This window comes from Cottoperca gobio, chromosome 1 (assembly GCF_900634415.1).
Source record: "Cottoperca gobio chromosome 1, fCotGob3.1, whole genome shotgun sequence".
Taxonomy (NCBI): domain Eukaryota; kingdom Metazoa; phylum Chordata; class Actinopteri; order Perciformes; family Bovichtidae; genus Cottoperca; species Cottoperca gobio.
In genome coordinates, this window is record NC_041355.1 from 2,802,530 (window position 1) to 2,825,667 (window position 23,138).

Genomic DNA, 23,138 nt, shown 5'->3' on the forward strand with positions numbered 1-23,138 from the left:
GGTATCACTAGTTAGTTTCTGTTGATCCAGTCACACTAAATAAATGACGAATGAGTATTTGTTTAGATGTAACATGTGAAGGAATTTTAAATGTCGCTGTGATGATGTGCCCACATCTCAGTAAAATCACCACAGGGTGCTTTCAGTGTCCGAGCACCAGCTCCATTATTCACGAAGCAGCTCCAGGATTTTACTCAAAACAATATCAGGACTGTCTCTCTGCTGCTCAACTTTAAAACAGACTTCCCAAATGATATATGAGCTGTTCAATCATAGATGAGGATTGTCCTTCTTTATTTTCCTCTTAAGATACCGTGACAGATTTAGTTATTGTGTGATTATTGTAGTATTAAAAAATAATAATAATGAATCTTTGTAAAGAAACGTTTAACTTGATGTCTCTAAATTGTGCATACTTAAATAACACTTGCATATGCATCGACTACATCCCTCAAATAAGGTCATTGACCGCATTCGATGTTTGTTTGCGGGCTAAATACTGTTTAGGTTGCAACACATTTATCTCTTGATAAACTCATGTTCTGCACTGCACTTGCAAGTACACACACACACACACACACACACACACACACACACACATGCACGCTTGCTCTTATTCTATCTGATCTCTTGTACACATGCAATACACATAATTTCACACGGAGATCATGCTCTGTTTTTGCATGCGTGTGTGTGTGCACATCTGTGAGTGTGTATGCGATTGTCAGGGTGCGTCAGAGGAAAAAGGAAGTTGCGGGATGAAGTTAAAAGTCTTTCGACACAGTGCAGCTCTGCAGAACACCCACCACGGAAGAAAGGCAGAACAAGAGCGCTGAAGTCTGACAATGAGATAATGAAAGGAGAAGAACATTGAGAAAGAAGACATAGAACTGGCAGGAGAAACTGAAGGTGAGAGCTGATTGTAATACTCATCACACCCTGATATGCAGTTAGAAAATAAGGAAGTCTTCTAGTGGAGTTGTGGCTTTCTTTTTGTTATTTTACTGAGTTTAAAAACGGCCGCTTCGATATTTCACTGTAAAGGACGGAGTGAGAGTGACTGCTCAGTGTTCGCTGTAGGCCAACTGGTTTCCTCTCAGACCATATCCTTATTTCCATATCCAGGTTCTAGTTTGATAAAAAAAAAAAAAAAGAGTAGTAGGAGAAGTTAAACTGTGACAAAGTGAGATACTGAGCTACTTTACTTGCGTAAGGCGGGAGAAAAAGTTGTCACGCTTCAAAAGGTTTTCATAAGCGTGAATACATTTCAATTGAATTCAGTGTAAACTCCACAAATGATCTATAAAGGTTTGTTCCTGGCCTCTTGTGAAGCTGACTCCTCTCTGATAGTCAGGAGAGCGTTAATGTGATCTGACTGATTTACTGCTACAGATTGTTGCACAGGCCCGTAGTGATCACTGAATATTGTGTCTGTGAGAATGTTTGTGCTGTAACTTGGCCTCATATCCCATCTATTGATCAATCCGTCAGAAAACAAATATGGAGTTGTGGCGGCAGTGTGCGATGTGGCTGATCGAATGTCGAGTTCTTCCTGAGAACCACCGGGTGACATGGGACGGCGCACAGGTAAATCAGCTGTTTCACAAACAATATACACACACCTGCACATGAACACACATCCTGTCATGGTTCCTTAATCTGATTTTGTGCATGTGTGTGCTGTGCCAGGTGTGTGACCTGGCTCAGGCTCTGAGAGATGGAGTGCTGCTCTGCCAGTTGCTCAACAACCTGATGCCTCAGGCCGTCAACCTGAGAGAGATCAACCTGCGCCCACAGATGTCTCAGGTAACACACACACACACACACACACACACACACACACACACACACACACACAAACCTTTTCCTGATCCATTTCCATAGCGACCAGGCAGCAGCACTGAAGCCCCACGGCTGTCCGATAGGAAAATAATGTGATTTATATCTGATCACATTAGGGAAGTGTGGAGGTGTCGAGAGTAAAGAGGAGATGAAGAGGAAGAAGGACAGACAAAGAGAAAAAATAGAAAGTACTCGGAGAGGACATACACTGCGAAAAGCTCCAGTATTGAACCTTAAAAAATCTGAGATTTTGTCAATATAAAATATGCTTCATTGTCCCATAGGGGGAATTTTGCTTGGGCAATAGTGTTGCATACAGGTGCAATCAACTTAAACGGTCAAACAGTAACAAAAGTTGCCGACCAGCGCATCTAAAGCTCAATAATCATCACGTTATATCTGAAGAAAATTGTTGTATTAACATTTAGTTGTTTGTACCCATTATACAAACGAGATATAACGTGTTAATGTTTTGCGCTTTAGAAATGCTGGTAGGCAGATTTCTTAACTTTGTTTCCCCCTGTAACAAAAGCATTTATGCTCAAATTAAATAATCAGCTGTTGGCTGCAGCATATTTATCACACATCGATCTTCTCCTCTAAGAAATCTTTCCCTGGATCCAGATCCATACTATGAATTTGGATCATGGACTGTCTTTCATTAAAACCTAATGTCAAGCTTTTTGAGCTGTAAGGGATTAACAGGCACACAAACAAACTGGATTAAAAACATAATCTGGCAGAAGTAAGAAATGAAGAAACGAGAAAGACAGAGAACGAGAGAGTATGACAAAGAAGAAGAGACAGGTTGTCACGTGGTTGGCCTAAATGTCTGCTGGGAAGTCCTTGATCATTTTTCATATGGACTCTCTGTGATGTCCTAAATGCTGTGTGTGTGTGTGTGTGTGTGTTCAGGGTTAATGTGCTGCGACACGTGCATGGGAAACTCTGGGAAATCCTATGAGGTCAAGAGTGGTTAAGAAACATCCGGTGATTAATGACGATGGGAGACCACTCTGACGTGTACACACACACACACACACACACACACACACACACACACACACACACACACACACACACACACACACACACACACACACACACACACACACACACTTGATGATATTACACACAATAGAGAATCATCCCTCTGCTTTTGCAACACTACATTAGCAGCAGCAGGGATGTATGTGTGCCTGTGTGCACTCCTCACAGAGTGATGTGACATGTGCTGCAGTATCAGTTTAAAGTCGACGTTTCCTCTTTTCTCAAATTAGAGTTCCGCATTTCCCACTGCTGAACAGACAGAGAGAGAGAGAGAGAGACAGAGACACACACAGAGACACACAGAGAGCGAGAGAGAGAGCTGGTTCAGGAAGTGGTGTAAAACGACATATATCTGACCACCATGTCAGTCATCCCGTGCACTGCACTCTCTGCGGTTTCTTTTATATTTAAGTTATAAAAGTCTGTCTGCCCGTCGTACCGCTTCTTTTAGTACCAGACATTTCTTTGTGTCGGTCCATTGCTCTTCGTGTTCCTGCGGCCCGTGCGGCTGAGAAGCATTTCGACACACCTTGCTATAAAGTGCGAATGTTTATTTGGTATCTATGTCACTTAATGTGGGAAAGTAAAATAATCTGCAACATGATATTAACAATACTTTGATTCTGTAATGTTCAACAATATCTATGAATGTGTGTGATGTATGTGCTTTATATGAGCCTGCATTACGTTTATCTTCTATTTGTAATTTCACATTATTTTCTCTTTTAAATGTTAACATCGCCATGAATTAAATGCTATACAGACATTCATGTTCCCCAGAAGATGAGTCACGCTCACTGTGGTGATCTCATCACCTCACATCACCTCTAAGTACAGACATTAATGGTTTTCAGTTGATGAATCTACTGACTTTGTTTGATGATCCTCTGACGATGAGGTCAGAAATGTAATTTATCCCAAAATGTAAGTTCATGACCAAAAACTTGAGTTCATTCCATGCTAATTATCAATTATGCTAAAATGCTACACAATAAGGGTGAACATGGTAATACATATTATATCTGCTTAACATGATTGACATTGTCATTGTGCTCATGCTAGCACGCTAATGTTAGCATTTAGCCTCACATAAGCTCCAGTGCGGCTGTAGAGTCTTGTTCTTTGATAAATGACTTAAACTCTTAATAGAATCAGAATTGTTGTTGATAAATGTTTGTGTTTGTGTTTGTTATTAGTTCCTGTGCCTGAAGAATATCCGGACATTTCTAGGAGTCTGTCAGGAGAAGTTTGATCTCAAAAAGAGTGAACTGTTTGAGGCCTTTGACCTGTTTGATGTTCGAGACTTCGCAAAGGTATCACTCCACCACATGAATCAATCTATCTCTCTATCTATCTACCCATCTATCTGTCAGTCTATTTCTCTAGACATTACAGTACAGTAATTATGACTCCTGCATCATGAGGGAAACATACTCCAGTCATTGTAGTAGAAGTCACAAGTGAGTGCAGAGTCCTGACTCCTCACTGCAGCTTGCAGACACCCACACAGCCCTCACAGGAAGCAGTTTGGTGATTTTAAATTTGAAGCGGCACTTTTGGTGCAGCGCAGCCGCCGCACTTTAGTGTGAACAAAAAGGGGATTTGAAATATGCACTTGTTTTGAACCGTATGTACAAAGTAAGTAGAAGCAAAGTCTTTAAGAACAAAATGAGTCAACAGGAGGTGTGGAGTTTTCACCTTACTTGTTCTTTTTGTTTAGTTTTACAGAGTGATACTTTCACTTTACATACTTTCAACTTTACTGCTTCCAGTCAGTCAACCAGTACAATCAAATACAGTAAACACAGGCGTGGTGTTATCTGAACAGCATGATCTACAGCGGTAGAAGAAGTATTCAGCTCCTACACTTAAGTAAAAGTAGTAGTGCCACACTGAAAATACTCCATTACAAGTAAACGTTGTTTTTTTGGTGTTCCAAGAAGTTTTAAAAAACACCAACACTTCCATTTTTGTACGGAATAAACAATCAACATATTACAATTAGGAGGTTTAGATGTAGGTATGTGGCTTGTGTTCATGTTCTTTATTGTCATGTGCACAGCAATTACAGTAAAGGTCGTTGGCAATTGAAATTCTTGGTTCTCGGGCTCCTTCTAAAAGTGTTCATACAAATAGAAGAAAGTAAAGTAAATCCAGAAATCCAAGCCATAAAGATATGAGATAGTGTACCTTGTTGTTAACTTTGGACAGAGCCAGGCTAGCTGGTTCCACCGTGTTTCCAGCATTTGTGCTAAGCTAAGCTAATCGGCTGCTGGCAGTAGCTTTATATTTAACGGACAAACATGAGTGTGGTATCGTTCTTCTCATCTACTTCTCCACCAGAAGGCTAATAATATTTCCCCAAAAAATGTTGAGCTATCACTTTAAAGTCTGGTAATTAGATGACAAGATTACTGTAAGTCAGTGCATTCAAATGCCTTCTCTCTAAACTTCTCCTTCAGACTTTCACTTCTTGTTACGTCTTTCCCCCTCTCTCTGTCTTGGATCGAAGTAGAAATCAGACAGAAAGGTTCAGCAGTACTGACTGAGAAATGTAGTCTTTATTTAGACGGTATGTTTATTTTATATCACCAGAAGAGTCATGACTGAGTTTCAGTCACAACAGAAGTCTAAGTATATTTTGGAGAGGAAGAGGTTATAACATCTTAAAATGCGTAACAGCAAGACCAGATAGGCAGAGATAGAAGAGCTCGGTGACCGACGTTGTTGCTTAATCAGAAAAAACCGTCCATTTCATTTGGCACGTGACGTCTCGGAGTCTGTTTCTGATCACATCTCTGATGAAATTGTTTTTTTTTTTAGATCAGTCACCATGATACTGCAGTTCTCACTTAAACAGTCAAATAGTGTAAGAATAGGAGTGAAAGCAGGTCAGAGCAGAATTATTCAGCGTCAATTTTGTAAAGTGTGAAACTGCTCTTACTCTTTCTCTCTGTTCGGGAAATACTAACTGCATACTGTGTGTCTCTGTGTGTGACAGGTTATAGACACGTTGTCCATCCTCTCTCATACATCCATTGCTACACAAAGAAGACTCCAGTAAGTAGCTTAACACCTAACTTTACACCCCCCTTTTTAGCCGTTATAAGCAGTATGTAAACATGTAATAAATGGTTTATAACACAGATATAAGGACACTTTAGGGGTTTAGTGTTGTAGAGTATTTGTCAAGAGAAATATTCTATATTATTACAACTGTATTTTACTATATTGCAGTGGTGGAAGAAGTACAAAAGTAATAGCAGTACTAAAAGTACTCATTATGCAGAATGATATATGTGCTGTAGTTTTTATTGCGACGATGATGCATTAATGTGCACACGTCACTAATGTTGCAGCTGGTGAAGGTGGAACTCGTTTTAACTACTTTATTTACTGCCTGCTGGATTCATTCCTTAAGAATAGTTAATGATCTATTAGTTGATTTATATTTTGTATTAATAATCTGCAAAGAAGTTAATAAGTAACATAAAAAGGAAATAGTCACGTAAAGTACCGTGTAAAGTGCAGTTGAATTGTTAAACTCAAACATTTCTCGCATCATAATTGGCGCCTGTTCGTTCCTTTGTTCGCATGCCGCTCTGAATGTGATCGAAACAAGTCTTCAATAGAGATTTATAATGTAAAATGTAAAATTGATTTCATGAAGCAGAGTCTGTGTTTGTTTTTGTGTGGAGTAGCAGATAAAAGCAGAAAGATTTCTCCTGTTAAAACTGGATATTGTTGAAAGGTTTTGTAGATTATAACCTTAACCTTAATGGCATTTGATGACAGTTTTCGTGGCAAAGGCTGATATACAGTGTTGTGTAGCGCCGCAGCAGTAATAGTATACTTCCGCCTACAACATGAATTCAATGGGAAAGCACAACCTGCATTTTAATGTCATTCTCACTTCACCTACTTTCTCCACCTGCAGGCCTTTCCCTTTGGGAGGATGCACTCCTGATGAGGAGATCTACAGCGGCCTGTCTGACCTGATAGAGTGAGTCTTTTCCTACAATAATCTTAAAATAATCTTGAGGATAAAGAGAGCTTCCTGTTTGTTGTGTTTTTATTGTTTTGGTCAATAGCATTATCTGTGTTTGGTGTGATACTGTACATAGTTACACAAATGATTCATACAGCAGAGTCCACTTCCAGTGTTTGCTGATAGCTTGTGCAGGGGACAATTAACACGCATCAGCAACACATGGCAAACATACAGGCCATGACAACTGCAAGAAATACAAATAAATATGTGCAAGAAAGCAGTTATTAAACAAAACAAATACTTCTAGTTGACCCTGAAGTTCACAAGCCGTATGGCAAATAGAACAAAATGAGCAATTAGGAGACAGGAGAGTTTTTATTTCCAATGATCGTCTCCTTCCACAGAAAATGTAATGATGCAACATGTCCGTGTAAAAACAAAACAGGATGCAAAAATGACAATTGCACCTGCAATTAGAGAAAACACCCGTCATCCCAAACACATCTATTTTGTACATAAAAACAATATTATGCTTATGAAGTCGGATGGTCCAAACATCGCATCATTAAAATGTATCTTTTTCTTTTCACTTGTAGTTTTTGTTCGGAACTTGAACAATATAAAAAATAAATAGGTGATTTTATAATTGAGGCAGCTGAAGTTTTTAAAAGTTAAATTACATTTTAAAAATCATATAAAAACGGGGCATTAATGCCAATATGAAGCCGCAGTTAATAACACACACATATTACTTTTATTATCACTGCACGTTGTTTTGTAAATGTATTTACTTCAGCGTTTCCTATTTGAGCAGTGAATTAAAGACATTTTTTATTCTATGTTTTCCAGAATTCAAACATGACCACACTCTGTCTCCGCTAATTATTCATCTACAGCACATAATACACATATAGTTTAACATGTGTGGGGAAATAAAGAGAATAATTACAGAGATTGGGTTAGGGTTAGTATCCATCATGCTCCGGCATCTCAAAGCAACACATTGAATCCACAGGATTGGTTCAGTGACCTCTGACCTCTCAGTGGAGTGAATAAATGTTCTCTGTCGTGACGTTAACGAAGACAAGAAAACATACTGTGACGATAACAATGTTGTGGACGTGTATCGTGTGTATCAGTGACACAGTGGACGAGGATGATGACTTGTACGACTTTGTGGAGGACGAGGAGAACGAAGGAGATGAAATCTATGAAGACTTGATGAGAGTGGATGAACAACCTGAAACTGTGAGTGAACCTCAAACTAAAAGGAACCTGGAAGCTTTGACCACGATAGTTGTGCAGTTATATATATGTAGAAGATAAAATCCTCTAAATCAGTGGTTCCCAAGCATGTTTTCTTCTGACCTCTTACCTGAGACCTCGTCACTGGTTGCATTTAGATTATTACCTTAGTAGGAGAAATGATTCAGTACATTGCAAGAAGATGTATAAGAAGACAAAATAAACCTCATTTTGTGGAGCAGAAGACGAATCTTCCTGCTTTCTTATCCTGTTCATCATGTCGTGATCCCTCAGATTCTCTTTATGGTTGTTATGACCTTCAGATTGGGAACCACTGATCCAAACCACCCACAGTTGCGTAGAGACTCCATTTGCAGATAGGATCTACTTTAACTGTTAACTTCAGATAGCAGCCCCATCCAGGAAATACATTTAGTCTAAATGTCACCCAGCTACATAATTCATCAAAGCACAATCTGCTACGACTGCTGATGTAAATGAGATTCTGGGTTATACAGGAACAAGGCATCAAGGGAAAGATACCATTATCTTTCCTTTTTTTGTCAATGGAAAGATTTCTTCTAAAAACAACCAAAAATTCAGCCAAAAGTACCAAAAATGACTTTCAGCACCAAAAAAAAGGAGAGAATGTCAAACGAACTGCCAATATGATGAATACAATCCTCAACAGTGGGGGGGGTGCTAAAGAGAGAGACTTTTAAAACAAATCTTAAATATCATCTGGTCTGGTCTCTTCATGCTTCATCATGTTCTTGTGTGTGTTTCTGCAGCAGCAGAAGACTGGGGTAGACAAACGAGAGTGCTGCCTGCAGGAGATCAGACAGACGGAAGAGAAATACTCCGATACACTGCAATCCATATTACAGGTGAGCAGATCCCTGCATGTACACACGCAGAATCAGTCACTCACACACACATAAGCACACAGCACGCATTTATACACACATTTAAAGAGAGTAACATGTTTTTTCTTTGTGCAGCACTTTATGAAGCCGCTTAAAAAGTTTCTCCAGGTTCAAGACATGGAGAGCATCTTCATCAACATAGAGGTACGAGAGGAGTGCACAGTTCATGTTCACCTTCATGTATCAACCCTTGTTTACATGTTTTCTGTGTGTTTGTAGGATTTGGCCGGCACCCATCTTAATTTGTTGGAGGAGGTCCGGCGTTCAATCCTAGATTATGGAGCCAAGACCCTTTACCAGGTGTTTCTGAACTATAAGGAAAGGTACAAAACACACACACACACACACACCTTTTTCTGCTATACAGTTACGCTGCAAATACATGCATCTTATCTTATGTTCTAATAAACTTTACCCCCCTCAGACTCTTACTGTACGGTCGTTACTGTAGTCAAGTGGAAGCGGCAACAAAACACCTCGACAAGCTTTCGAATATGAGGGAGGACATCAGAATGAAGCTGGAGGTGAGGAAGACTCACTCTCTAAAACACAGACGCACAGGGGAAGTGGGACACCAAACAGTCATTTATCACACAGCAGAAGTGTTTCTCTTTGATAAAGGTATGAAATAGTTTCGGATCGTTTCAGGGTGAAATTTGTGCCGATTCAGTCTGAACTAAAGGTCACTGTACATTATTTCTGCGCTTTTAAACTTTTTAATACAAATAGTAATGACTTGTGACCTGTGTGTCCTGTCAGACGTAGCTTTTGTAATGATGGTCTACATGGAAAAAGCTTTCTGGGGAATCTTTTGTTTCAATACTGCGTTTGGCAACAAGGAAAACCGGTGGGAAGGCTGCTTCTGTCGCACAACATATTCTTAACACATCTCCGGTTTACTGCTGATGTTACTCATTTATCTCTCTCTCTCTCTCTCTCTCTCTCTCTCTCTCTCTCTCTCTCTCTCTCTCTCTGTGCTCTCTCTGTTCTTCTCTCTCTCTTTCTCACTCTCTCTCTCTGTCTCTCTCTCTGTGTCTCTCTCTCTCTCTCTCTCTGTTGTCTCTCTCTCTCTCTTCTCTCACTCTCTCTCTCTCTCTCTCTTCTCCTCTGTCTCTCTCTCTCTCTCTCTCTCTGCTCTCTCTCTCTCTGTCTCTCTCTCTTACTCTCTCTCTCTCTCTCGTCTCTCTCTCTCTCTCTCTCTCTCTCTCTCTCTCTCTCTGTCTCTCTCTTACTCTCTCTCTGTCTGTCTGTCTGTCTCTCTCTCTCTCTCTCTCTCTCTCTCTGTCTGTCTGTCTCTCTCTCTCTCTCTCTCTCTCTCTCTCTCTCTCTCTCTCTCTCTCTCTCTCTCTCTCTCTCAGGAGTGTTCAAACAGAGCAAATAGTCGACGTTTTTCTCTCAGAGATTTACTCATGGTCCCTATGCAGAGGGTCCTCAAATATCACCTGCTGTTACAGGTAGGTGTGTGTGTGTGTGTGTGTGTGTGTGTGTGTGTGTGTGTGTGTGTGGCTGCTGCATTATGCCTGTGCATGTTCCAGCTGGTCTATAATGTGTCTGTGTGTGCCTGCAGGAGCTGTTGAAGCACACCACTGACCCTACAGAGAAGGAGAACCTCCGCACAGCTCTTGATGCCATGAGAGTAAGTGTGTATGTAGACAAAAACATTCAATTAAAAGCCGAGCCCCAATTAGAGGGCGTGTCCCTTGTACTCGCAGGGTGTGGCTCCACGCTTTGACAAATAAACGCAGGTTTCAGTTAGACGCCGGTTAACTTTTGTCAAAATGGAAATGGTCCACATCATTCGACCGGTTAGATTCTCCACAGTTCTTTTATTATTATATTCTTTTAGACCGTACAAAGAATCCAAACTGTTCTTCATTAAAAACAAAATGTGTTCATCAAACGAAGACCGCACTTTAACTGACAGATAAACAATATTTTCTCTTCTTCCTGTACCGTGTTGTTGGGTTATCCTTGTTTCGTTACCCTGCTGGCTACAAAACCTTTTAGTTTTGCTGACGGGCAGGAGGGTTCTGAGCCGTGAATCCTCAGGTGTCATAGAGCAAGCAAATGGATTATTTGTAATTGATATGTTATGTTATTTGCCTACTTTTTCATACAGTAGTTTCATACTGGTTTAAATACAATTTGATATTATTTACTACCTTTGCTAAGCAAGAGTTTTGTGTGAAAGGAATTAAAGTCCCATACAGACACCTTCCCCAAATATATGAGCTCTGTGATTGAAGCTAATTAAAGCCTCGGCTATTAATTGCAGTTTTACAGTTTGTGTGTTTATGTCACAGCAAGTGTGTGTGTGTGTGTGTGTGTGTGTGTGTGTGTGTGTGTGTGTGTGTGTGTGTGTGTGTGTGTGTGTGTTTGCAGGACTTGGCGCAGTGTGTGAACGAGGTGAAGCGAGACAATGAGATCATCAGACAGATCACCACCTTCCAGTTGTCCATAGAAAACATGGTGAAGTTGCATGTTTTGCTTTAAATGTCTTTCGGTCTTCTCTGTTATTGTTCCCTCCCTGGTCGTCCTCACTGTCCTCTGCTCTTTAGACTCAGTCTCTAGCTTTCTATGGTCGCCCAAAGATCGACGGAGAGCTGAAGATCTGCGGCCCGGAGAAAAAGTCTAAACAGGACAGGTGTGTGTCGTTTGTGTCTCAGAGTGTTTTTCATGTGTCAATGCCATTTACCTGATCTGGTGTTTGTGTGTGTGTGTGTGTGTGCGTGTTTGGCTGTTGGTCAGGTATGCATTCCTCTTCGATAAGGCCATGTTCATCTGTAAGAAGAAGAGCGGAGAGACGTTTGAGCTAAAGGAGATCATTGAGCTACAGCAATACCAGATACGAGACGAAACCACAGGAGAAAAGGATAATAAGAAGGTCTTTATACTGCTCTGTAGCTCCATGTATACCAGTCTGTGCATTTACTAGGCATCTTAAAGCTAACCATGTGTGTTTGTCAACAGTGGTCCTATTTGTTCCTTCTGCTGGACGGCTATGGGCGGTGTGGATATGATTTATTCTTCAAAACCAGAGAACTGAAGAAGAAATGGTTGGAACAGTTTGAGATGGCCCAGTGAGTTATCTCACACACACATACACATCGTACTAACACAGCATCTGATGATGGAGACAGCATTCTTTTTTTAAATCCTTGTCCCTGCAATCTTCAAATAAAAGTGGACAGTGTTCTTTAAGGCGACTACAATTAATATTTCTACACTGATAATGGATCAAATGTGTAATGTGGAAGGATTTGCTTTTAGTGACAAACTCACAGTGAATGATCCGCAGACCTCTTAATTCCCCCTTTAAAGCATCTTTCACTAACCCTTCTCGACACTACCTGCGCAGCACCAAACAGCAGACAGATATACTGCAGACTAAGAGGAGAATTTAGCAGCAGAATATTTCCCTCAGGTGGAGACCAAAACAGAGCTAAAAGAGAGTGACTATTTGACTCACATTTGCCCGGGGACTTCCATGTTCACAGCTTGTTTCTGCTGCCTCCAAGTGGCCAAAGATTTGGCAGTTATCTCAGGTTTAAAGCGTATCTTCGGTATGTTTTAACCTGGAGCCTATTCTCCTATGTTTTTGTGTCCAAGTGACTAATGGGGAGAGAATTATTTCAAAAATGATCTATCAATGAGGAACAGTGCTGCAGGTGGCAGCTGCGAAACGGGCTGCAGCATTATACTATCGGGCAATAGTGTTAAAACAAACTCACTAGAGAAGGCAAAGGGTAAAGAAAAGAGTCATTTTTCTGTAGGCTCCTGTCCATAATGTTGTCAGACACTCGATACTAACAATCTGAGCCTGTCAGTGGCAAAAACAAGCACTTTCAGTAGACGTACATTGACACTGCGCTATTGACTGCAAGGATTAAATTGCAGTCTTTTGCTCAATACTGAACCAATTCCAAAACAGTTTTCCCCATTAGACACAGAAAGTTGGGAAAATAGGTTCATGGTTGAAAAATACAAAGTAACCCTTTAAGTTAATCACATATTTTATTATCTCAATTCATCAATCAGTAAATATTATCATGTAAAACGCATTAGAAGAGAAACGGAAGTGAATACATTTAGGTTGCTGTTCACAGACACTGACTTGTCATTGTGCAGTTTTGCTGATTGCTCAACCGTATAGAAGATTATCATGAGTGGGTTATTTTCAATCTGCACTGTGTTGCTGCTGGAACACCACATAGATTCTGAAGTGTTTTACTTTCTTCTGTGAATGCTTGTTGCCCGAGCGCTTTCAAAAGAGTTGTACTTCCTGTTTGCAGGTCGAATATGTGTCCCGATAATTCCACAGCCAACAACCACGACTTCCAGATGCACTGCTTTGAGGACACCACCTCCTGCAAGGCCTGCTCGATGCTGTTGAGGTGTTTTGTCTCACTAGCTGTTTCTCTCCATTTCATCTCTTAGCTCCGGTTCTTTTAAACATGTGTCCTCTGATGCTGAATCTCTCCGTCTGTCCTCTGCAGAGGGATATTTTTCCAGGGCTATCGCTGCACTCGCTGTAAAATGGCTGCACATAAAGAATGTTTAGGCAGAGTCCCTGCCTGCGGACGAAACCCAGGTTTGTGTGTGTGTGTGTGTGTGTGTGTGTGTGTGTGTGTGTGTGTGTGTGTGTGTGTGAGAGTGTGAGTGTGAGTGTGAGTGTGAGTGTGAGTGTGAGTGTGAGTGTGTGAGTGTGTGTGTGTGTGTGTGTGTGTGTGTTGTGATTACTATGATCATCATGAATTTGCATAATTATCACTTCTTACATGAATTGTTCTCTTCAAATTACAGATCATGCTGGTACTATGAAGAAGGTAAGGCTACATTTATCTTTGACATGTGTTTTATATTTTGTTTATATACAGTTTATATATATATATATATATATATATATATATATATATATATATATATATATATATATATATATATATATAAGATATATATATAGATAGTAGAGATATGATAGAGAAGGATAGATATATATAGATATATATATATCTATATATAATATATAGATATATATAGTATATATATATATACATAGATATAGATATATATAATATATATATATATATATATATATATTATATATATATATATATATATATATATATATATATATATATATATATATATATATATATATATATATATATATATATATATATATATATATATATATATATATAATAGATGAAGCAAAAAGTACAATTGCTTGAGTTTCTTTGTTCTTCCAGAATAAAGCACAGAAGACCTCCGGACATTCCAGCGCTGGTAAGAAATGATGTTTGAACAGCAGATTGTGTCTCTTGCTTATTCTCCAAAACTTCCTCAACGTCACATCTTTCTCCTCATCGCTCTCAGGATTTCCTAAATGGAGGTGTGTCACGAGTATTATGGCTTGCCGCCGCCCCCCGTGGGCTTCGGCCAACCGCTTCACCTCACCAAAGGTGACATCATTGAGCTGACCCGGGCAGATGCTGACATGCCATGGTGGGAGGGTAGCGTTAAAAACCATAAACCAAAACTATATACTGAAGGCAGGGGGGGGTCACACATGTTTTCAAGCCTTGTTTCCTGTGGTTAATGTGTAGGTGTGAGATGCTTTTTTGTCTCTTTCAGTCTCTTTTGTAATTTTCCTCTCTGCATCTCGTTCCACTTCCTCCCTCGTGCTCGACCAGCACTTGTGTCATTTAAAAAGGTTTCAATTTGGAAAACAATTCAAACCAGTCGCTGAATTCCATTTCGCTGCTTTGGTGTCGGGGTCCTGCTGCCTCACTGTCACACTGTCATGGGACATTGTTTGTAGGTTGATGTGTCTTTATCTGTCACTTATTTTAATGTTGCACGATAAAGCAGAAAACTTCACTAGTCAAGATTCACAAAAGTGCAATTTACGATGGTTATTTATTTTAAAATGAACACAAAATAAAGACAAATGGAGGCTCGTAAAGACACTTTTATCCATCTAAAATCTAAAAACTAAAAAGATTGTTCAGGAAAATAGTAAGTAATATGAAATTGTTGCAGTAAAAGAACTAGAAACACGCAAACAATGACTTTGTTTAATCTGTCGGACAATCCCTGCATACATTGTTGGTGTGAATTGACTCGGATCAATATCAACTGCATAGAAGTCGTTTGTTTTATGGTTCGTTTCTAAGTGATTTGATAATTCATTTATATGTTGCCATGTGATGTGTTGTGTGTGTGTCACTCAGGGAAGGAACCTGACTGTTGGTCCAACCGGATGGTTCCCCTGCCAGAAAGTTCAGCCCTACATCTCTGTGAGTACGAGCAGCACGAGATCCTCAACACATAAAACTAAAAATGCAATAACAGCTTTAAAAAAAGACACAAAACATTGTTTTTTTCACACACTGGTCAATTTTGAGAGTTTGGGCAAAACATGTCTTCTCTTCTCATTTCAACATAACCTTTCAGATTTGTCTTAATGTTATTTATCAGCTGGTAATAATGTGTTTACCCTATTCACCTGTAACTTTACAATACGTATCTTTAAAGGCTCTGAGCTCCACTTCAGTAGCACTTACATACCAAACTATCCAGTTTCATTCATAACTATATTCTCAAGGGTTTTACAGATGTTTCTTTCATTTTAAATCATTCATAGCCTGATATAAAAGTCTTAATGTAAGCGATCAACTTGGGAAGTTCTGGTGATTATTAGTTTAAAGGGTTTACCTTGTTCAGCTTGCACAGGTTTTCATGTACAGATAGCAACATCAGCAGCATTAGGAAGTGAAGAACGCAGACCTTTGTTTTACTCCTATCCTCTGTGTGATCTCACCCTTTCCCAGAGGCAGACCCCTGACCTGTCTGGCATCAACTGGTGAGTATGAACAGGAACTCGTTTCCAAAACCGGTTAACCTCATCGCTTTACTTCCTCCTGTGTTGCAGTGCACCACAGAGCTGATACAGAAAACACTAGCAGCCACAAAAACAGAACCGGATACTAGAAAGTGCTCATGTTTTTAAAGGAGCTTTGGGAAAAACTGTAAACTCTACCAACTCACATCGATGTCCTCCTTATATAAAGTAGCCTTTAGTTGTTTGTCACCCATCCCCACGATACCAATGACTATAAGAAGGATTTACTAACTCTAGAGGACTCAAACGATGGATACAAAAACTGATTGTAAAAGCACAGGTATTGTCCCTGAACTCACCACTTATGGGATTTTTAAATGATATCCTTTGGTGCCACCTGGTGGTGACGTCAAGTATGACACTGGAATTAAAAACAAAAACACAAAGTTACCCACTGACTGCACCACTTTTCACTTTTGGGACACTTTAGTTTAGGACTGGTGAAACACAGCTGTAATAATATAGATATACGTCATCATAGGAGAAGTTATAACTTGTGAGTAATGCTGTACATTAATAACTACTGACACTATGCCTGTATACTACTGTACATTAATAACTACTGACACTATGCCTGTATACTACTGTACATTAATAACTACTGACACTATGTCTGTATACACTACTGTACATTAATAACTACTGACACTATGTCTGTATACACTACTGTACATTAATAACTACTGACACTATGTCTGTATACACTACTGTACATTAATAACTACTGACACTATGCCTGTATACACTACTGTACATTAATAACTACTGACACTATGTCTGTATACACTACTGTACATTAATAACTACTGACACTATGCCTGTATACACTACTGTACATTAATAACTACTGACACTATGCCTGTATACTACTGTACATTAATAACTACTGACACTATGTCTGTATACACTACTGTACATTAATAACTACTGACACTATGCCTGTATACACTACTGTACATTAATAACTACTGACACTATGTCTGTATACACTACTGTACATTAATAACTACTGACACTATGTCTGTATACACTACTGTACATTAATAACTACTGACACTATGTCTGTATACACTACTGTACATTAATAACTACTGACACTATGTCTGTATACACTACTGTACATTAATAACTACTGACACTATGCCTGTATACACTACTGTACATTAATAACTACTGACACTATGCCTGTATACACTACTGTACATTAATAACTACTGACACTATGTCTGTATACACTACTGTACATTAATAACTACTGACACTATGCCTGTATACACTACTGTACATTAATAACTACTGACACTATGCCTGTATACACTACTGTACATTAATAACTACTGACACTATGTCTGTATACACTACTGTACATTAATAACTACTGACACTATGTCTGTATACACTACTGTACATTAATAACTACTGACACTATGTCTGTATACACTACTGTACATTAATAACTACTGACACTATGTCTGTATACACTACTGTACATTAATAACTACTGACACTATGTCTGTATACACTACTGTACATTAATAACTACTGACACTATGTCTGTATACACTACTGTACATTATAGTGTGTTATAAACCACCTATTACTGTGTTACTGCAACACTTTGTAACTGTTATTGAAACAGACACAGATTTCTTCTTCCCAACATTTCACAGTCTCGTTTTAAGCAAAGAGTAAAGTTCTGATCCTCGCTGTGCTTGAAGGTACGCAGGGAACATGGACAGAACCGCTGCCAAGAACCTGTTATTGTCCCGGTCTGATGGAACTTTCCTCGTGCGGCAGAAAGACGGAGGAGAGTTTGCGATCAGCATCAAGTAAGCCTTCGCTGATTTATCAGTAAAAAAGATTTAATCGAGATTTAATCTTTTATTTTCTGTTTACAGTTTGAAGATTCTCTCTTTAGTAAAAACAAACCTGATAATGTACAGGTCTGTCTACATACCCGTTAAATCTGGGATTTAAAGAAGCTTTTTCAGATGTCTTGGTTACTTACAGTATAATATTACAATATATAAACAGTATATAAACAGTATAACAGCTTTTCAATGATTACATTTCAATGTGAAGCAGGTCCTTTAATTGATACATAGTCGTTGAAATGTGGTCAAACAATGATCGTATATAAAACCATAGTCACACCAAAGCCAAGAATCTTTACAGAAGTGGAAACGTCTGATTTCCTTCTTCTGAGATCAAACCAAACGATACTCACCATTAATGTCTTTGTGTGTTTAAATACCCCAAACACTTTCCCTTTAATGTTATTCATCTCAGAGGACTTGCTTTATCATCATCTCCCTTTTCTGCACGACCCTCTTCCCGCTCCTCCAGGTTCAACATGGACATCAGACACATTAAGATCACGTCCACTGAAGGCCTGTACCGCATCAATGAGAAGAAAGCGTTCACGGGTTTAATCGTAAGTCTCACGAACCTCATCCGGCTAAAATGTGATGACGCTGACTGGAAGCAATACGTGGCCGTGTTCCTCACGCTCTCCTCCCGTTACTGCTCTTCTTCCTGCGTTAGGAGATGATTCAGTTTTACCGGGAGAACTCTTTGAAGGAGTACTTCAAGGATGTGGACACCACGCTGCTTACGCCTTTCAAGCAACCCGAGCAAAGCAGCTCGCCTGACGACACGCCAATCAACACTCCAGGTACATCTCTGTCGCTTCTCACACCGTGTTAGGATCCTGTTAGAAGAATCGTTGGACATTTTGTGAAATGACCTCATTCGCTTTCTTGTCATGTGAGCAGATCGACATGAGATTGGTATCAATTTTATCATCAAACTCTCAACAAGAAAGCGGTTTTCTTATCTTTTAAGCTTATCCGTGTTGCAACATTACAGAACAAAACATGGTGATAATTATTATTATTATGTCGTCCGTGTTGGAACAAACTGCCAGAAGAACTCGGACTTTTTTGAGCTAATATTGCGGTCGATGTTTGATTTTCACTGAAATGACGCTTTTATTTTGCCTTTTTATCAAAGTCTTCGTCCCCGTGTATTATTAAACCACTTATATTTATTTATCATGTAAAGTGTAAAGTCTGTGTATTAAATGTGCTCTATAAATAACCCTGCCTCGATAGGAGGCAGCATGAGGAGTTTTGGCGTCGTGAGGGCCAGGTATAACTTCTCCCCCAGGGACCGCTCAGAGCTGTCTCTGAGGGAGGGAGACACCATCAAGATCCTCTCCAAGAAAGGTCACAGTGGGTGGTGGAAGGGCGAGGTGTACGGACGGGTGAGGAATCTGCAAACATTCGTACAATAGAATGACAACACGTACAGCGTGCGTCTCGTCTCACCTGCGCTGCTCCTGTGTTCCCAGGTGGGGTTCTTTCCAGCCAACTATGTGGAGGAGGAATACTCTGACTACTGCTGACGTGGCTCCAGAGATGTGGGGGGGCCGTGGTGACACCTGCTTTCCTCCGATCGTGTGTGTGTGTGTGTGTGTGTGAGATAGATAGATAGATGGTGTGATCTGATGACTGTCCTGTGATGTGAATAAAATGTTTCTTCAGCCGACACGATGAATGTCTGGTTTATGTTTGTACAACTGACTGGGAACAAAGCGGTCACTCAAACTTTACACCCGCATGTCAACTACAGGCATTAAGAGAATACTTCATCTCCAAAATGATCGACTCGATTTGAATTCTTGAAGAAAACTTTATTTTTCTCGTACGCCTCCAACGTGAACAAAGAATAAAAAAAGAAAAACGGAGAAAAGTCAAAAGAAAAACGCTGTTTTGATAGTTTTGCTGTTGTTAAACTATTTACTGCAGTTCTTCAAGATTTTCCTCCATTTTTTTATTCTGTTCACCGCGGAAGCATTCGAGACAAACTTCAAGAATCCAAGACAACACAGGGCGAGATCTAAAAAATGCTCATTTTGTTGAAGTATTCCTTTAATCTGCTTCTATAACGAACTTTTCTGGAGGGATTTGCTCCCATTCAGGGTCAAGAGGTTGTCGCTGATGTTGGGTGATGATGCCTGGCTTGCAGCTGGTGTTCCAGTTCCTCCTGCAGGTGTTGGATGGGGTTGAAGGACAGTCACGTGGGAAAGTCATTTATGGCGCTCGCTTTGTGCACCGTGGCATTGCAATGCCTAGCTTAACATAAAGACTGGGGCATTGTGATGCTTGAAGGGTCTTCCCCAAACGTGTGCCACAAAGTAGGAAGCTCACAAGACTGGTTAAAGTATTCTGTGCCGTAGCATTAAGATTGATCTTAATTCTAAGAAAGTCGTTTTTGTTGCGTTACAATATATATCTTTTTAGGATTATTGTTGCATTAACTTGTTTGCTAGATTTCAGTGTTGTAGCTTGTCGAAGTGGAGATTTCTAACAGCTTTACATAGTGTTTGGTACTATACAACAATTACATTTTATTAACTCATCAGGATGAATAATCTTAACCTGCAAAGTAACGACAGCTGTCAGATACATGTACTGGGATAAAAATGTGTCATTTTGCCCATAAAATGAAAATTCAGATGTTATTTCTGTGGTTTAGGAGTTAAAACAATATTTTTGCACACTGGCAATCTTCTCACAGCTTCAAAACATACTGGACCAGTGGCAGTAGTGCAGCGACCTTTACATTCAGTGACGTGTAGGAACATTTAGGTTACATGCTTTCAGATGAAGTGTTACACATACAACCGCTATTCCAGTTTCTTCCTGCACGAGACGACAATGAACAGTCTTGCAAGTAGTTAAAATCTGCTTTAATTCAAAAATATCAAAACGAAAAAAACAGTAGAACAAAATGTCTTTCACACAATTTGTGGGCAAAAATCATAAGCTAAAACTGAGATCAATGTAATGTGTGTTTTCTGCTCTGTAGATACTGCTCCTCTCTCTCTCTCTCTCCTCTCTCGTGTGGTCTGATCATGGTGGTTTCCTGCAACCAATCCCATGTGTGTGTGTGTGTAACAAGGAAGAGGTTCATCTATGTGGCATTGACTCGGGGTCCTCCTCTGGGCTACTGGTAGTACAGCTCCAGGTTCATCCCATCATGGATTTCATCTGCAGAAGTCGTGGTTAAGTAATGTCTCTTCTGCTTGGTTCAAATATACAACCATGAGTAAGATAAAAGCATCAGAAAAATGCCTGCTTTACTTATTTTAAGTATGTAAAAGATAATTTAGAAATGAAAAGATCACTGCTAACATCCACAATATCAGAACATCGCAGAAGATATGTTGGGAAACAAAGCGGACTGTTATTTTGATGTTTTCTAAAATTACTACGAAATCAAATAGTAATTAAAAACATGCAACTTCAAGTATATTACAAGGATCAGTTCTTTCAAAATCAGTGGTAGTATCTGCACACAAGCCTACTGTTATTATCGTATCTGCCATCACAGGACAGACAATCCACCATTACACCCACCGCCATCCTCAATCAACACAATTCATTGACTTCTGGTACTTAACATGATTGGACCTACGGTGCTGCAGTATCAGTACAGCGCTAGAAATGATTGTTTAAAAGGATACAGTCACCCAGAGACACGTGGTCCTTGAATATGGTATACCTGTGGGAACAGAGGAGGATCATTTAGCTGCCAATAGAAAGCACAGAAACACTTGTTATGTTAACAGCAGGGCAGTATTCCAGACAAACAACTTACCATTTCTTTAATACAATCTTATCAAACCGTGTTCCCGTCTGAGCAGCAATGAGCTTCTTCAGATCGCCAATTGTATCCTCAGAGCTGAAACATGGCGGTTAAGGAAGAAGCAACGTGATGGTCCAGGTTAACATGGCGTTACTTCTCATCTAGCCGACTAACTCAGTTCTTCAAACGCAGTTGGAGGATATATTTGGTGATCTTCCCGGAAGTTGCCTTTTATTTTTAGGGGGCTTCAGATGGTGCATTTGTACAGCACAATAGAGGAAATGGAACTTTATCCGGCTCCACCTTCTCAAATATGAGGATTAGCTGCTTTTCTTTGTCTTACATCATAGGAAACCATCTTTGGATTTTAGAGTATTGGTCGGATAAAACAAGTTACATCAAGATGTCATCTCTGGCTCTAAATGTGATGTGAAACTGTCACATTATATAGACCAAATGTTGATTTATTGATAGAGCTTTGAGCAAAAAAATAAACAATACGTGGCAAATAATGAGCAGAAAGGGGAAAGATACAATGCTCATTTAAAAAAGAAACTCAAATATAAGTGGGAAACATTTGTATCTATGTGCAAGTGCAAAAAAAAGTGTGTGTGTGTGTGTTTACTGTTTATACTACCAGTTTACACCTCTGTAATATATACATTTACCACAATAGCGTTTACATTATAGTGCATTCACTTTCACCTGTCTACCACAAATATATATTATCTTATGTTTATCCCTACATTTTAATGTATGCACCATTTTATGTCTTTGTTTTACTTGTATGTTTTGTTTTCTCTTTTTACACATGCATTTAATTACTACTGCTTCTCTGCACACGTTGTGCACATGACAATAAATAACTCATCAGCTCAAGCTAACCGTACGTGGGCCCAGGTGTTACCCATGTGGCGGGATGCATTATTTAGGATCATCTCCACACTTTCAGTAAAAGATACTTGCACTTGACCCGGACTTTCTTGCCCAGGCGATCGTTGCAAACCACCTCGATCATCTTCGGTTTCTGTCAGCCGAAGGAAACGAGAGTTAGCATAACATGTGAGAGTGGCTTTAAAACATTGTCCATACACCTTGAGGAATTAAGACTCGTACATGTAGCTAGTTGGAAGCTACTGCTAATGTAGTTAATTCACAGTGTATGTCAAATACGAGAAAAATAGGCTTGAAAATCGGTTTAAATCCGGATGTTTTGTTTGACTTAAGCTAACAGCTAGCTAGAGCTCACGACACCACTAAGCTACATGTACAAACAATGTGCGTATTGTCACAAAGCACACGCGTAAATCAGTATCCTGTCATAAAAAGGCCGAGCGTTGTGTTACATCCACATTAACGATGTGCTAAATGTAACATTCCTACCTGTAAATACACAGCAGAATAACAAATATTCCCTTTTAGATGATATTCTCAGGAACGCTCACTCTACGTCTTGCTTTACCGTAAAGCTGATTCAGTCCAGAGCCTCTCGACCAATCAAATGGACACAGCGATGATTGACAGC

The 23,138-nt window shown here is 39.6% G+C and overlaps 2 protein-coding genes across 2 annotated transcripts; one reads left to right on the forward strand and one right to left on the reverse strand.

The window, feature by feature from the left end:
* The first annotated feature begins 753 nt into the window (after positions 1-753).
* On the forward strand, positions 754-19,515 carry vav1 (vav guanine nucleotide exchange factor 1). Its single transcript, XM_029433291.1, is given in 30 exon segments — positions 754-909; positions 1,492-1,587; positions 1,690-1,806; positions 4,089-4,205; positions 5,894-5,952; positions 6,830-6,895; positions 8,023-8,131; positions 8,920-9,015; positions 9,130-9,198; positions 9,274-9,377; positions 9,479-9,578; positions 10,413-10,508; positions 10,622-10,690; positions 11,437-11,523; positions 11,613-11,698; positions 11,803-11,938; positions 12,025-12,134; positions 13,347-13,448; positions 13,551-13,645; positions 13,858-13,880; positions 14,307-14,343; positions 14,434-14,439; positions 14,442-14,570; positions 15,292-15,356; positions 15,891-15,922; positions 17,680-17,790; positions 18,308-18,395; positions 18,506-18,635; positions 19,075-19,226; positions 19,314-19,515. Coding segments are annotated over 29 exon segments (2,532 nt in total). The 5' UTR covers positions 754-909; positions 1,492-1,500; the 3' UTR covers positions 19,368-19,515.
* Positions 19,516-20,697: 1,182 nt separating this feature from the next.
* ubl5 (ubiquitin like 5) lies at positions 20,698-23,125 on the reverse strand. The gene is made up of 5 exons (XM_029433340.1): positions 22,997-23,125; positions 22,576-22,640; positions 21,626-21,709; positions 21,492-21,529; positions 20,698-21,015 (listed from the first exon to the last, which is right to left on the reverse strand). The coding sequence occupies exons 2-5, from the start codon at positions 22,629-22,631 to the stop codon at positions 20,972-20,974; spliced, it is 222 nt and encodes a 73-aa protein (XP_029289200.1). The 5' UTR covers positions 22,632-22,640; positions 22,997-23,125; the 3' UTR covers positions 20,698-20,971.
* Positions 23,126-23,138: the final 13 nt, after the last annotated feature.

Coding starts and splice junctions, on each gene's coding strand:
- ubl5 (XM_029433340.1), bottom strand. CDS start 22,631: ATGATCGAGGTGGTTTGCAACGATCGCCTGGGCAAGAAAGTCCGGGTC. Junction 21,710..22,575: donor AAAGTCCGGGTCAAGTGCAA/GTATCTTTTACT, acceptor GCCATGTTTCAG/CTCTGAGGATACAATTGGCG. Junction 21,016..21,491: donor CCACGTGTCTCTGGGTGACT/GTATCCTTTTAA, acceptor CGACTTCTGCAG/ATGAAATCCATGATGGGATG.